The 15,157-nt window shown below is 43.7% G+C and overlaps 1 protein-coding gene across 1 annotated transcript in view; it reads left to right on the plus strand.

Annotated features, from left to right (window-relative positions):
• The window catches only part of OBSCN (obscurin, cytoskeletal calmodulin and titin-interacting RhoGEF), a 740,285-nt gene that overhangs the window by 589,987 nt on the left and 135,141 nt on the right, over window positions 1–15,157 (plus strand). The window contains exon 98 of the mRNA XM_082257722.1: window positions 14,654–14,781. Within this exon, the coding sequence (XP_082113848.1) occupies window positions 14,654–14,781 (128 nt within the window). The remainder of the gene's footprint in view (window positions 1–14,653; window positions 14,782–15,157) is intronic.

Raw genomic sequence — 15,157 nt, forward strand, 5'->3', positions numbered from 1 at the left:
TTTTTGGGCTCTAAAGTTTAATTTTCAGATGCAGACACTGCAGCGTGTTATTACATCACAGAATATCTTTAAATATCTCCTCCCACTTATCAGCTTGCAGATCTGACACACCCACTGTCAGCCTGATTGCCCTATTATAACAAATGATTGAGTGACGTTCAAAGGCATACCAAGGCATACATAAGTGACCTAAATGCACACAGTATACGCAGTATATAGATGTCGTTTCCTCTTGTAGATAGACAGTTCTGAGGGTGTAGTGCCAGCTGAAATAGTCAAGAGAGACATCGCTGTTATTCACCTTCCTTCCATGAGCTCCTCTGCCGAATGTGGGCAGAACAAGACAATTACCTGCCTGTCACAAGTAAAGCGTAGGATTATCAATCGGGGGATTCCAAATGGAAAATACATTTCAAAGGAGAGGTAGTCACCAATCTTTAAAAATGGAAATATAAAAACTTCTAGTAGCATCCAACACTGAGTGGTATAAATCTCCAAATATAGAAGCAATTTTGTATCATTTTCTAAGGCTAGGTTCACGTTTGTTGCAGAAAATTGCGCACTTTGCTGCAATGCACAAAAACACGCAGCCCTTATCAATTTTGCCCTATGCATCTCGTTAGTATTAGTGATTAGTATGTGATAGCGATGTGCTGCGCAAAACTTATAAGAACGCTATTAATTGTGTTAAATACTTATTAACTGCATCACCTGTGCAATGAATGTATTAGATGGGATATATTATGTGTCTAATTAAAATGTGACTTTTTAATAAGGTATAACTTCTTATGTGACTACAGTATTATCACACTGAAAATATTGATATATATAAAATAAAATTGAATCTGCAATAAGAATAATCTATAATAATAGTGCATAAAACAATCCAAAATGATATAGGTGTGTGAATATAATTGCTATTACATAATAACCACTTCCACATGCAATATATCAGTGCTGCATAAATCTTATAAGTAGAATTAAGTGCTGGGTTGATAGTGTCCATAGTAAAAGGTGCCGAGTAGTGCTCCTAATGTGATAGGGGCGATCCCAGTCACCAGTGCTGGAAATTTCCTGATATTGGGCGACCACTGTGCCATCTCCATTCCTGTGATTCCCCCCTTCAGGTGGGTATCTCACCTTTGGGTGTGCGACCTTGCGATTAAGCTTGGTCGATTGTAGCCTTATATGTTTCCAAATAATACTGGGATGGCTGGATTCCTTTTCCTTTAATGGTGCCGGTGGAGTCGTGTCACTCAAGAGTGACTCACATAGAGGGAAAGAAAACTTTCCTTAGTGCAAGTATTGTATGATAAAATAGACTTTAGTAAAATAATAATATTGCGCTTACAATTTTTGGGTACTTGCAGTGCACCAACCGCTCTGACAGGTAAAACAATAGGATGAACCCGGGTGTGCAGGCGGAGATCTCCAACTAACCGCTCGTGTTAAGACTAGGTTACTCTCACAGCCGCTCTCTCGCTCCGAAGTATGGCTCCTCCCCTACGCGTGTCAACAAAGGGCTCTGCTTGTCCTCATCAGGGGAATGCACTGCGGTGCTGTGCTTTTTTTTTTTTTTTTAAATGGCCATGCACTTTCTTAGTACATTTTTAATGCGCAGGGTGGCCCATCAACCACCATAATGCAAGGTAACATAGTACCATGTGCTTTGGTGCAGCACATTTTGAAAAAAAAATGAAGGTCATGCACTTCTTTTGTGAGATTTTTGCATGTAGGGGAGTCCATTGAAATGAATCATTTATCCCCTGTGCAAATTATTAGTAAGACCTCATCTAGAATATGCAGTTCAGTTTTGGGCACCAGTTCTCAAAAAGGATATCTGGAACTGGAGAAAGTGCAGAAGAGCAACCAAACTGATAGGAGGCATGGAGGAGCTCAGCTATGAGGAAAAATTAGAGAAACTGAATTTATTCTCTCTTGAGAAGAAGAGATTAAGGGGGGATATGATCAAGATGTATAAATACATAAGGGGGTCCATATAGTGAACTTGGTGTTGAGTTATTCACTTTAACCACTTAAGCCCCGGAGGATTTGGCTGCTAAAGGACCAGGGTTTTTTTTGCGATTTTTTACTGCGTGACTTTAACGGACAATTGCGCGGTCGTGCGACGCTGTACCTAAACGAATTTGAAGTCCTTTTTTTCCCACAAACAGAGCTTTCTTTTGGTGGTATTTGATCACCTGTGCGATTTTTTGATCACGCGCTATAAACAAAAAAAGAGAGTAAATTTTGCAAAAATAACAATATTTTTCACATTTTTTTATATGAAATTCCCCCAAAAAAAAAGTAAAAATCAAAATTTTTTAACATTTTTCGGCCAATTTGTTTTACGTACCTATGTTTGGTAAAAAAAATCGCAAAAAGCGTATTTTGATTGGTTTGCGCAAAAGTTATCGCGTTTACTAACAAAGGGAAAGATTTTTGTCATTTTTGGTGTTTTTTTTTTTAACGCGTAATGGCGGCGATCTGCGATTTTTTTTCGGTACTGCGACATTGCGGCGGACAGATCGGACCCTTGACTGACATTTTTGACACTTTTGGGGGTACCAGTGACATTACTGCAGTAATCAGTGCTATACATATGCACTGTTACTGCAAAAATGACACTGGCAGGGAAGGGGTTAACTTTATTGGACAGGGAGGGGTTAAGTGTGTCCTAGGGGCGTGATTCTAACTGTGCAGGGACATTCCTATTGGTGTAAAAGCAAAGATCAACCGTTCTACATAGTAGAACGGACAGATCTTCACTTTTACACAGGGAGAACTGACAGGCAGCTTGTTTACACAAGCCGCTCTGTCTTTCTCCCTTCACAGGAGCGATCGCAGTGTGACTGGCGGACATCGAGTCCGCCGGTCACACGCACTGACTTGTCTGTGAACGAGCCGCGGCGGGCGCGCGCCTCGGCTGGCGCGCGCCCGCCCGCGATAGGCTCGCAAGTCAGTGACAGGCGAGTGACGTACCGATACGTCACTCTGCCTGGCCGGGGCTGACCGCCGCAGTATATAGTCGTGCGGCGGTCGGCAACCGGTTAAGGTCATCAAAGGACAAGGGGCACTCTTTACGTCTAGAGGAAGAGAGATTTTGTCTCCAAATACGGAAAGGTTTCTTCCCCGTAAGAGCTGTGAAAATGTGAAATAGACTCCCTCCAGAGGTGGTTCTGGCCAGCTCACTAGATTGCTTTAAAAAGGCCTGGATTATTTCCTGGGTGTACATAATATAAATGGGTATTAATATTTATAGGTAAAGTTGATCCAGGGAATATCAGATTGCCTCTCGGGGGATCAGAAAGAAATTTTTTCCCCTGCTGTAGTAAATTGAATCATGCTTTGCTGGTGTTTTTCACCTTCCTCTGGATCAACTGTATAGGATTGTGTATATGGGATTGTATGGTTGGGTTTTCTCTACTGTTTTTTATTGGTTGAGCCGGATGGACTTGTGTCTTTTTTCAACCTCACTATGTAACTATGAATGGGCTACCTTAAATGTGACGTGCAAAATCACACAAAAATGTATGTGCACCATTGCTCCTTCATAGGTAGGAATGAAGGCTTAGAGATTGATTTACTAAAACTGGTGCATACAGAATCTGGTACAGCTTTGCATAGTAACCTATCAGCTTCTAGCTTCCGCTTGTTCACTTAAAGAGGTTGTAAACCTTGAGAGGAAAAAAAAAAAGCCTGTATGACAAAGGCATAACAAGCTAGTGTGCATCGCATACTAGCTTTTTTTAAAACAATCTTTATTTTCAATTTGCACCAAAATCACACAATACAAAACAGAGAAAAGATAAGAGAAGCAGCAAAATAAACATCATACAAGAAATGGATAACAAGGGCGTGATCAAAAAGCGCCCCACACCCAGGAGCATAGCTTCACCTTACAGAAGATATAATGTTGAGAAACAAGGGTGTGGGGCTTGGAGCTCGAAGGCGAGAAGCACGCTGCCGGACACTATTGGCGAACATAAAAAAAAAAAGGGGGAAACTCGGGTACCCAGGCGGCCAGGTAAGCAAGAAGTAGCACCCCATTGGGGCCCTCGGTCAGGGCACACCCAGAGAGAGGGGGGCCAAAGAAGCCTCCAACAAGCTCTATGCGCAGTCATCCCGGCCAAGGATGACCCCATACATAATCCCACCACCCAAGCCATGAGGCGGGGAGGGGGGCTAGCTATGTGGTGTGTCTCAGCTAGTGAGACAAATAGCGTCCAAGGCGTCCATGACCAGTAGGGTCAACAGCCACAGCGCCGGCAACATGCTTGTCACAGGGTATACATAACTTATTCAGTAGGCATTACTCAGTTGGAAAGGAAGGAAAAAGGGAAAAGAAAGTGATAGAGAAGAGGAAGAGCAGGGGGGAGAATATAAGGAAAGATGGAGAGAAAGTGTCGTACCTGCCAGCGTCTGGAACACACTCAGCACCGCCTCGCACCCCGGGCACCGCACATCGGCTGGGGATTCTAAGTAGCCCACCTGGCAGCATCGCAAGATGGGGAAGACTCTGGCTCAGGGGTTGGACTGAGGACAGGGGTTGCCTAAATCGGCTAGAGAATGATCTGCCAAAATCAGCAGAGCTCGATCAAGGCTGGAGGGCAGAAGGGCTGGGTCTCTAAGGTGATCCAGCCAAGGCCTCCACTTCGCATCGTTGCGTTCCCTGGTCCCCCGGCATCTGGCAATCCATTCCTCTGCATCCCGTATGCCTTCAACCATTCGCCTCCACTCCAAGCTGCCCGGGACCTGCGGCCGGCATACTAGCTTTTAATGAAATACTTACCTTAGAACGAAGCCCTCCAGCGGCGCCTGCACACCACTGAGACAGCTGACATCTTCCCCGGTGTTTTTTTTGGGTTGTATACGCGCAGGAGCTGCCGTTTGCGGCACGTGGCTTTAAGGTCCGGCACGGTAAGCCAGACCTTTAGAGCGCATGCGCCGATGACATCATCAGCTGCATGCACTCTGAATATCTCCTAAGCTGTGCAAGTTTAGAAGATATTCACAGAACCTACAGGTAAGCCTTATTACAGGCTTACCTGTAGGTACAAGTAAACAAGAAGACTTTACTTCCTCTTTAAGCTTTGTCAATAAACCCTGGAAGCTGATTGGTTACTATGCAAAGCAGCAGATTCTGTGTACTCCAACCTTATGGGGTTGATTTACTAAAGGCAAATAGACTGTGCATTTGCAAGTGCAGTTGCTCCAGAGCTTAGTAAATGACCTAAAGAAAGAGGCCTGGAGCTGGATGGGCCGCAGTAGGCGAAAGGTCAGACATGATTGGGTTAGCAGGATAGGATGGGAGCATCGCAGGGTTAATAAAATTTGGTATTAAACTTAGGTTGATTTTGATTGGAGTTAGGAAGGGTGGGGCAGGGTGGGGCAAGGTGAAGTAACGGGAGGAAGTAAAGGGTGGTACAAGGGCTCTAGAAGCCAGTCGGAGCCAGGACAATGTGGGGATCGCTTCACCCACCCTCCCTCCCTAACTAATTGCTGTTATTTCGGGTCGTAGCAGTTAGCAGGGGTCTTAGGGTCTTAGAAGGCTGTGATGGTTTAAAAAGGGGAAAATAGAGGGGTGGGGCCCATCTCAGGTATGGCTGTACCTACCCTGGTAGCAATTGAAGGTAGTAATGGTTAAGAGTCATTTGGCTGTATCGAGGGTGTCTTAATAGTAATAGTCCTCGAGCTGGTGTAGTTGCGGCTGAGGGCCTGTAAGTCTATTTTGATCGGAGATACAGCCAGTTGCTTAAGACAAGTTGCCTTCCAAGACCCTAGCCTAGACGGTGACGTGGTTTAGTTGACAAGGTTAGTCACTGTACTGATTTTGGGTCATTACTGTTCAATAATTTAAAAGAACAGTATTGTGTATTGAATAATGTTGAAAACAAGGGAATGCACCACCAGATGGCGGCATACTGGGCGCATCTATACCATATAAATGTGCCACATCCCAGCAGCTAAATTGGAAATTGAAGATAGGAAAAACATGGACTTTACTGGCACAAGTATATAAAATCTAACATTTATTGTAAATAATTAAACATAATGGCATACAATTGCCAGTACATGCAAAAATAAACACAAAAAAGAAGAAAAAATAGGTAATTTCCAAACTACTGTATTGTATAATGCAAGCGTCAAGCGTAAGTGTGTATAGACTCTGTGACAATACCCCCTGATAAAAGGGGGGGGGGGAGAAGAGATACCACTTCCCCTCCTGGGGAACTGTAGATAAGGTGGTCACAGATTTCCCAAGTTAACGGAGTGTGAATTAGGCTGACAGGTTTCGCACGTATGCTTCATCTGGAGCTCTGGTTCATCACTCTGCAAGGTGCTTACAAAACAGGGTAAATCAAGGAGGGTGATCGGAAGAGCCAACATGATTAAACCGGATAAACCGGCAAAATTTAGCCGGAATTATATACTTGTTGATGTCTACAAAAGCATTGATCTTTATCCAACTGTAACTTCAGTTATATAATATAGGAAATTGGCTTCTGAGAGTTAGGTAAGGTCTCTGGTAATTAGGTAGGGAAAGGCCAAACATGATGAATGAAGTCCAAAACAAAAAGGCTCCGATCATGAAGTGGTGGTATCTCTCCATCCCTGGGGCATGATTAGATACCACCATACCATAAATGGTGGTATCTCTCCTTTCCGGGGGGGGGGGGGGGGTGATCAGATCTTTAAGCCTTTTTGTTCGGGACTTTATTCATCATGTTTGGCCTCTCCCTACCTAATTACAAGAGACCTTACCTAACTCTCAGTGATAATTGAGAGGTCTCTCAGAAGCCAATTTCCTATATTATACCCCTTGATTTACCCTGTTTTGTAAGCACCTTGCAGAGTGATGAACCAGAGCTCCAGATGAAGCATATGTGCGAAACATGTCAGCCTAATTCACACTCCATTTACTTGGGACATCTCTGACCACCTTATCTACAGTTCTCCAGGAGGGGAAGTGGTATCTCTTCTTCTTCATTCCCCCCCTACCTGTTTTATCTGGGGGATATTTAGTATGGTTATTGTCACAGAGTTTATACACACTTACGCTTGCATTACTCAATACGTTAGTTTGGAAATCACCAATTTTTTCTCCTTTTTTGTGTTTTTTTTTTATGTACTGGCAATTGTATGTCATTAAGTGTTCTATATTTTAATTATTTACAATAAATGTTATATTGTATATACCTGTGCCAGTTAAGTCCACGTTTTTCCTATCTTCAACTTCCAGTATTGTGTATTGTTATAATAAAATTGTATTTTGTTTAATACAATGGCTACTACTATGGCCTTTCAAAATCTAAAATGTTTTTGTTGTCATTTGTTATGGTTTGCAAGTCTTAGGTTGGGTTTTTAAGGTAAGGCAGCCGTAATATCTGCAATACCTCAGTCAAGCTTCACTTTGCAAAGGGAAAGAAAATGCATTTTTGCTTGCATATGATAGGATGATGGAAGTTAGCAGAGCTTCCCCTCATTTACTAAGCTCTGGAGCATCTGCACTTGCAGAGTCTTTTTGCCTTTAATAAATCAACCCCATATTGTCCAATCAGCAATACGAGGGTGTGTTCTTCACCATACTAGGCTGCTCTTGCTTTGAAGGTCAGGGGCCAGCTTGACATGGTTGGGTAAATTACAAGTCTTGCTGAAGGCAATTATAACTCAATTAGAAGGTAAAATAGTTCCCATTTATATACAACACCTGACAGTGCTGTCATTCTAGTGGAATCTTGATAACAGAAGTAGAGAACAGACTGATGACCTGTGCTGTTTCATATTTATTGGCTACTTAGCAGACTGGAGGCAGGTCGGTGACCAAGACACTTTGCTTAACTGCAGTGGGATACAGAGTTGTATAAAGTACTCGAAACCCATACTTGAGTAAAAGTACAAGTGCTCGATCAAAAAGTGACTTGAGTAGAAGTGGAAGTGCTCGATCAAAAAGTGACTTGAGTAGAAGTACTAAAGTATTCAACATTTTTTGTACTTAAGTATTGCAAGTAGTTTTTTTTTTTAAAAAATGTTGCTACTCAAGTACTGAAAGTAAAAGTACAAGTACTGTGTTATGTAGTTATTAAAGAAATAAGTCAAAAGTTTGAACATCATATTGTTTTTTATTATTTCAAATGCAGCTTTTATTTATACATACAGTAGCATTTATTTTGGTATGCGCTGATAATACACATGTTTTGAGCTTCATGAAACCTGCCATCTACTGTTCTGGCAGTGGTCATTTTTATAATTGTAACGAGTAACTATGCAGCACAAAAAAAAAATATCAGAGTAGAAGTATTGAAATCATTGAAAAAATGTAGTGAAATAAAAGTGGAAGTAGGAGAAAAAAATTCTACTCTAGGAAAGTACAGATACCGCCTTTCGGTACTTAAGTACAGTAGTGAAGTAGTTCTACTTAGTTACTATACATCTCTGAGTGGGAAGAATTGAGGTCACTGACATGGTTATGATGTCTAGTAAGATTGGCTGGATCACAAGTCTGGTTGAACAGAGATAGAAATCCTTTGGTGAATAAAGCACTTTTACATTTTTGTATTTTATCTCTGTTGTTTGTAACAGATGGGTTCTGGTTTGGTGGGTCAGAGGAATGTAAGAAGCTTACATAATATAGTAACAGCTTAAATGGGATTTCTGCACCGGCTCCACATCTGATGTTTCATATCTTTATTAATATTAGTATTCCTATTATTATTATTACATTAAAATGTATTATTAGTTTTATTATTTATTATTCTTATCACACAATATTTATAAGGTTCCTACATATTATGTAACACTGGACAATAAATAATAAAGGAATGATAATTGCACACTCCTAAGAAAAAGTACAAACACATGAAAGAGGAGAAAAAGAGGGCTCAACAGAAATTACTATCCAGGATCTGCTACAATAGAGAAGGGGGTGGCAGTGGCTGGAGGTGATGGTAGTTGGGTACACTAGATACAGTAGGAAGGAACATGGCATTGGGTGAAGATAATTACAGTTGGGTACAATAGGGAAGGGAGATGGCAGTGGATGGAGGTGATGACATTTGGGTACAATAGATAGAATAGGGATGCAAGATTGGCTGGAGATGATTGTAGCTTGGTACACTTGGTGTGCAAAGGAAGAGAGAAGGCAGTAGATGGAGTTGATGTCAGTTGGTTATATTAGATATAGTAGGGAAATAAGATGACAGTGACAAGAGAAGACACACATACAATAGGTAAGGGAAATTACAGTGGGTGTAAGTGATGACAGTTTGCATTACTGGATTCACCGGGGAAGGTAGATAGCAGTGGCTGGAGGTGATGGCAGTTAGGCCGGGTTCACATAGGTGCGGCCGTGGTTTCCAGCCTGTGGTCCGGTGCGTTTCTGTTCACCGGTTCAGGTGCAATTCAGGTCTGAATTTTTATCTGAATTTGCACCTGAACCGGACCCAAAAACACACAGGACCCTTGGCACCCCAGCCATCCTGGACATGTGTGAACCAGGTCCATTGAGAGCTGGTCACACTCGCATGTCATGTGAATTGGATGCAGTGAGAACCGCATCCAATTTGCACATATGTGAACCCAGCCTTACATTTACTAGATACAATCGGGAAGGGCGAAGGCAGTTTATGGAGGTGATAGCAGTTGGGTACACTAGATGCATCAGGGAACAGGAGTGGCAGTGGATGGAGGGGATGGCAACTAGGCACACTAGATATAATATGAAAGGGAGATGGTACAGGATGGAAATGATGGCAGTTGGGTACAGTAGGGAAAGGAGATGGCAGTGGATGGAGGTAATGAAAGTTGGGTACAATAGCTACAATAGGGAAGGGAGATGGCAGTGAATGGAGATAATGACAGTTGGGTACAATAGGTAAAAGAAGTATGGGAGATGACAGTGATTAGAAATAATGACAGTTGGGTACAATAGATAGAACAGGGATGAGAGATAGCAGTGAAAGGAGATGAAGGCAGTTGGCTACAATAGATAGAATAGGGAAGTGAGATGGCAGTGAATGGAGGTAATTACAGTTGAGTACAATAGATAACATAGGGAAGAGAGATGGCAGTGGATGGAGGTAATGACAGTTTGGTACAATAGCTACAACAGGGAAGAGAGATGGCAGTGAATGGAGGTAATAACAGTTTGATACAATAGATAGAATAGGGAAGGGAGATGGCAGTGGCTGGCGTCCATGGTAGCTGGGTGCACATGCTGCACAAAAGGAAGAGAAAAGGCAGTAAATTGAGTTGATGGCAGTTGGGTATATATATATATATATATATATATATATATATATATATATATATAGTAGGAAAACAAGATGGCAGAGGGTGTAGGTGATGATAGCTTGATACACTGGATACAGTGGGGAAGGTAGATGGCAGTGGCTAGAGGTGATGGCAGTTACATATACTAGATACAATAGGGAAGGTAGATGGGAGTGGTTGGAGGTGATATCAGTTATGTACTCTAGTTACATAAGGGAAGGTGGGTGGCAGTGGATGGAGAGGATGGCGGTTCGCCACACTAGACAGAATAGTGGTAGGAGATTGGAGTAGCTGGAGATAATGGTAGTTGGATGCACAAGTTACATGGTTAAATGGCAGTGACTGGAGGTGATGGAAGTTAGGTATACTAGATCTCATAGAGAAGGGAGATGGCAGTGGATGGAGGTGATGGTAATTGGGTACACTAGATAAAATAAGGAAGGTACTTGGCACTCGCTAGGGGGAGGTCAGTTTGGTACACTAGATACAACAGGGAAGGGAGATGTCAGTGGACAGAGCTGATGGCAGTTGGGTACACTAGATACAATAAGGAAGGTACTTGGCAGTTCCCTGGGTGAATGGCAGTTGGGTACACTAGATAAAATAGGGAAGGATGATGGCAATGGATGGAGGTGATGGTAGTTGGGTACAGTAGATACAATACGGAAGGTACTTGGCACTGGCTGGGGGGATGGAATTTGGGTACACTAGATAAAATGGGGAAGGGAGATGGCAGTGGATGAAGGTGATGGTATTTGGGTACACTAGATACAACAAGGAAGGTACTTGACACTTGCAGGGTGAGTGGCAGTTGGGTACACTAGATTAAATATAGAAGGTACTTGGCACTGGCTGGGCGAGTGGCAGTTGAGTACACTAGATACAATAAGGAAGGGAGATGGCAGTGGATGGAGGTGATGGCAGGTGAGTTTACTAGATACAATAGAGAAGGGAGATAACAGTGGCTGTAGGTGATGGTAGTTGGGTACACTAGATAAGGAAAGTACTTGGCACTGGCTGGGGGAATGTCAGTGTATCCAACTGCTATTCAACTAGCCACTGCCAAGGACCTTCCTTATTGTATCTAGTGTACACAACTACCATCACCTCCATTCCATTCACTGCCATCTCCCATCACTATTGTATTTAGTGCACCCATCTGCCACCCCACCCCCCCCCCCCCTGCACCCATCTGCCACCCCCCCCCCCCCCAGTGCCATGTACCTTCTTTTTTGTATCTAGTGTACCTAACTACCTTCACCTCCATCCACTGCCACAGATGGGTACAGTAAATACAATAACAAATGTACTTGGCACTGGCTAGGTGAGTGGCAGTTAGGTATAGTAGATATAATAAAGAAGGCACTTGGCACTGGCTGGGGGAATGGCAGTTGGGTACACTAGATAAGAAAAGTACTTGGCACTGGCTGGGGGAATGGCAGTTGGGTACACAAGATAAAATAGTGAAGGGAGATGGCAGTGGATGGTGGTGATGATAGTTGGGTACACTAGATACAATAGAGAAGGGAGATAACAGTGGCTGGTTGTGATGTTAGTTGGGTACACTAGATGCAATAAGGAAGGTACTTGGCAGTGGCTGGGGGGATGGCATTTGGGTACACTAGATACAATGGAGAAGGGAGATGGCAATGGATGGAGGTGATGGTAGTTGGGTACACTAGATAAGGAAAGTACTTGGCACTGGCTGAGGGAATGGCAGTTGGGTACACAAGATAAAATAGTGAAGGGAGATGGCAGTGGATGGTGGTGATGATAGTTGGGTACACTAGATACAATAGAGAAGGGAGATAACAGTGGCTGGTTGTGATGTTAGTTGGGTACACTAGATGCAATAAGGTAGGTCCTTGGCAGTGGCTGGGGAGGATGGCATTTAGGTACACTAGATACAATGGGGAAGGGAGATGGCAGTGGATGATGGTAGTTGGGTACACTAGACACAATAAGGAAGGTATTTGGCAACGGCAGGGGGGGGGGTGGCAGCTGGCTACACTAAATACAATAGGGAAGGGAGATAACAGTGGCTGGAGGTGATGGTAGTTGGTTACACTAGATGCTATAAGGAGGGTACTTGACACTGGCTGGGGGAAATGGCATTTGGGTGCACTAGATGCAAAAGGAAAAGGGAGGTGGAAGTGAATGGAGCTGATGGCAGTTGGGTACACTGGATACAAAAGATAAGGGAGATTGCGGCAGATGGAGGTGATGGTAGTTGGGTACACTAGATACAATAGGGAAGGAAGATGGCAGTGCATAGAGATGATGGCAATTGGGTACACTAGATACAATAAGGAAGGGAAATGGCAACGGCAGGGGGGATGGCAGTTGGCTACACTAAATACAATAGGGAAGGGAGATAACAGTGGCTGGAGGTGATGGTAGTTGGTTACACTAGTTGCAATAAGGAGGGTACTTGACACTGGCTGGGGGAAATGCCATTTGGGTGCACTAGATGCAAAAGGAAAATGGAGGTGGAAGTGAATGGAGCTGATGGCAGTTGGGTACACTGGATACAATAGATAATGGAGATTGCTGTAGATGGTGGTGATGGTAATTGGGTACACTAGATACAATAAGGAAGGAAGATGGCAGTGCATAGAGATGATGGCAATTGGGTACACTAGATACAATAAGGAAGTGGTAGTGGATAGAGGTAATGGCAGTTGGCTACACTAGATAGAATAAGGAGGATACATGGCACTGTCTGAGGGAATGACAGTTGGATACACTATATTAGGAAAGGGAAGATGGCTGGGGATAGAGGTGATGGTAGTTGGGCACACTAGATACAATAAGGAGCGTACTTGGCACTGGCTGGGGGAATGGCAGTTGGATGCACTAGATGCAATAAGGAAGAGGGGATGGCAGTGAATAGAGGTGACTGTAGTTGGGCACACTAGGTACAATAAGGAGCATACTTGGCACTGGCTGGGGGAATGACAGCTGGATGCACTAGATACATCAGGGAAGGGAGATGGCAGTGGATAGAGGTGATGGTAGTTGGGCACACTAGATACAATAAGGAGCGTACTTGGCACTGGCTGGGGGAATGGCAGTTGGATGCACTAGATGCAATAAGGAAGGGGGGATGGCAGTGAATAGAGGTGACTGTAGTTGGGCACACTAGATACAATGAGGAGCGTACTTGGCACTGGCGGGGGAAATGGCAGTTGGATGCACTAGATGCAATAAGGAAGGGGGATGGCAGTAGATGGAGGTGATGGTAATTGGGTACACAGGATGCTATAAGGAAGATACTTGGCACTGGCATTTGGATGGCAGTTGGTTTCTCTAGATACAGCAGGGAAGAGAGATGGCAGTGGATGGAAGTGATGGCAGTGGATGCAAGTGATGGCAGTGGATGGAAGTGATGGCAGTTGGGTTCTCATAAGAAATGATATAGAAAAAAAATGGTATTTCTCTAACTGTTAAATATGTTTAAGGTGCATATTGGTTTGATTACACAAGGAAGACAATTCCAGAGATTAGGATAAACCTCAGACAAATTCTGCCCGTTATGTGGTTTTTTTATGGTGAAGACATTATTGGTCAGTGGAGGAGCAGAGAGGACGGTCTGGTATGTTTTGTGCACCAGATGAGGAAGACACGTGGGACACAAACTGCTAAATGTTCTGAATAATTGTATTGTCAGGTTGACAGGAAACCAGCAAAGAGATTGGCAGAGAGGGCCAGCAAATAAGGAGTGATGGGAGGGATAGGTCTTTATTATATATATTCCCAGCCTGTATAGGATTCCTTCACAGCCTCCACAGCCTATGTGCTTTTCTAATTGTATCTATTTATTGTATTTTATTATTTTTATTATTACTATTGTTATCATCTCACCGGTCTGCATGCGATCCCTCAATCCAATCCACAGCTGTCGTGCTCATTATTTGGGGACGGCAGGATGAGGATGAAGGGGCATTGGGACAACAGATTTTAATGCAAACAAGGGAGGATTGGCAAGCGCCTGTGATCCGTGCCTGGTGCCCCCCTCTCTTTCTTTCTCTGTCTTTTTTTTTTTTTTTTTTCAACCGTGCCTCTGCAGCATGTGATGGGGGAGACAGCAGGGATGGGGTTAAGGCCTCTGCACGTTGTGGATGCTCATTAACCCTTCTCGAGCCGGGCTGCGTTATTATGCACAGCAGGCCCTGCTGCCGTGCGCTGCGATAGAACATGCACAGAAAAAAGGGAAAAGAGGGGGAAATTACAGGATTGCAGCAGACGAGAGGTAGGATGTCACTCTCTCTCTCTCCTCCTGTGAACAGATTGCTTGTCTTAGTCACATACTGGTTTAAAAATAGCTGCTGGGAAAAAAAGAAAAAAAACGACCCTTTTTATTATTTTTTTCCTTCCCCAGGCTTCAGATGGATCCATCGGAGTGGTACCGCGGGAGACCGGGCTCTCAGCTCTGGAATATCCACAGCCAAGTTTACATCGAGACCACCGATACGACTTACCTGCCGCTGGAGGATGGCAAGGGGACAAGTGAGTAGGGAGCGAGCCATCGTTCATTCATGGTTCATTCATGGTTCATTCATGGTTCATTCAGGAGCTGGCCAGCATCGCAACACAACAAGTGCCAAGATTCAAGGGTATCTCACTAGTAGGGAAAGCCTGTGGGGTAAGGCCTGGGTTGAAGCTGCCATTTTCTGGGGCAACTGTATCACTTGCAGTAAAGCTGAACAGATTCAGCTTCACCCCCCCCCCCCCTTTAGGGAGCACATGGCTGCTTCTTAATCTCACACGAGGGGGCAGCAGTTTGGGTATAGCCCCCGGGCAATGGATTGCTTCCATAATAAGAATTTCCCAGCCTGCTGGATGATTTCTCAGCACTGACACCAAAGGCTTTGATTTAGAATTA

Source organism: Pelophylax lessonae (assembly GCF_965119305.1).
Source record: "Pelophylax lessonae genome assembly, chromosome: 5".
Classification (NCBI taxonomy): Eukaryota; Metazoa; Chordata; class Amphibia; order Anura; family Ranidae; genus Pelophylax; species Pelophylax lessonae.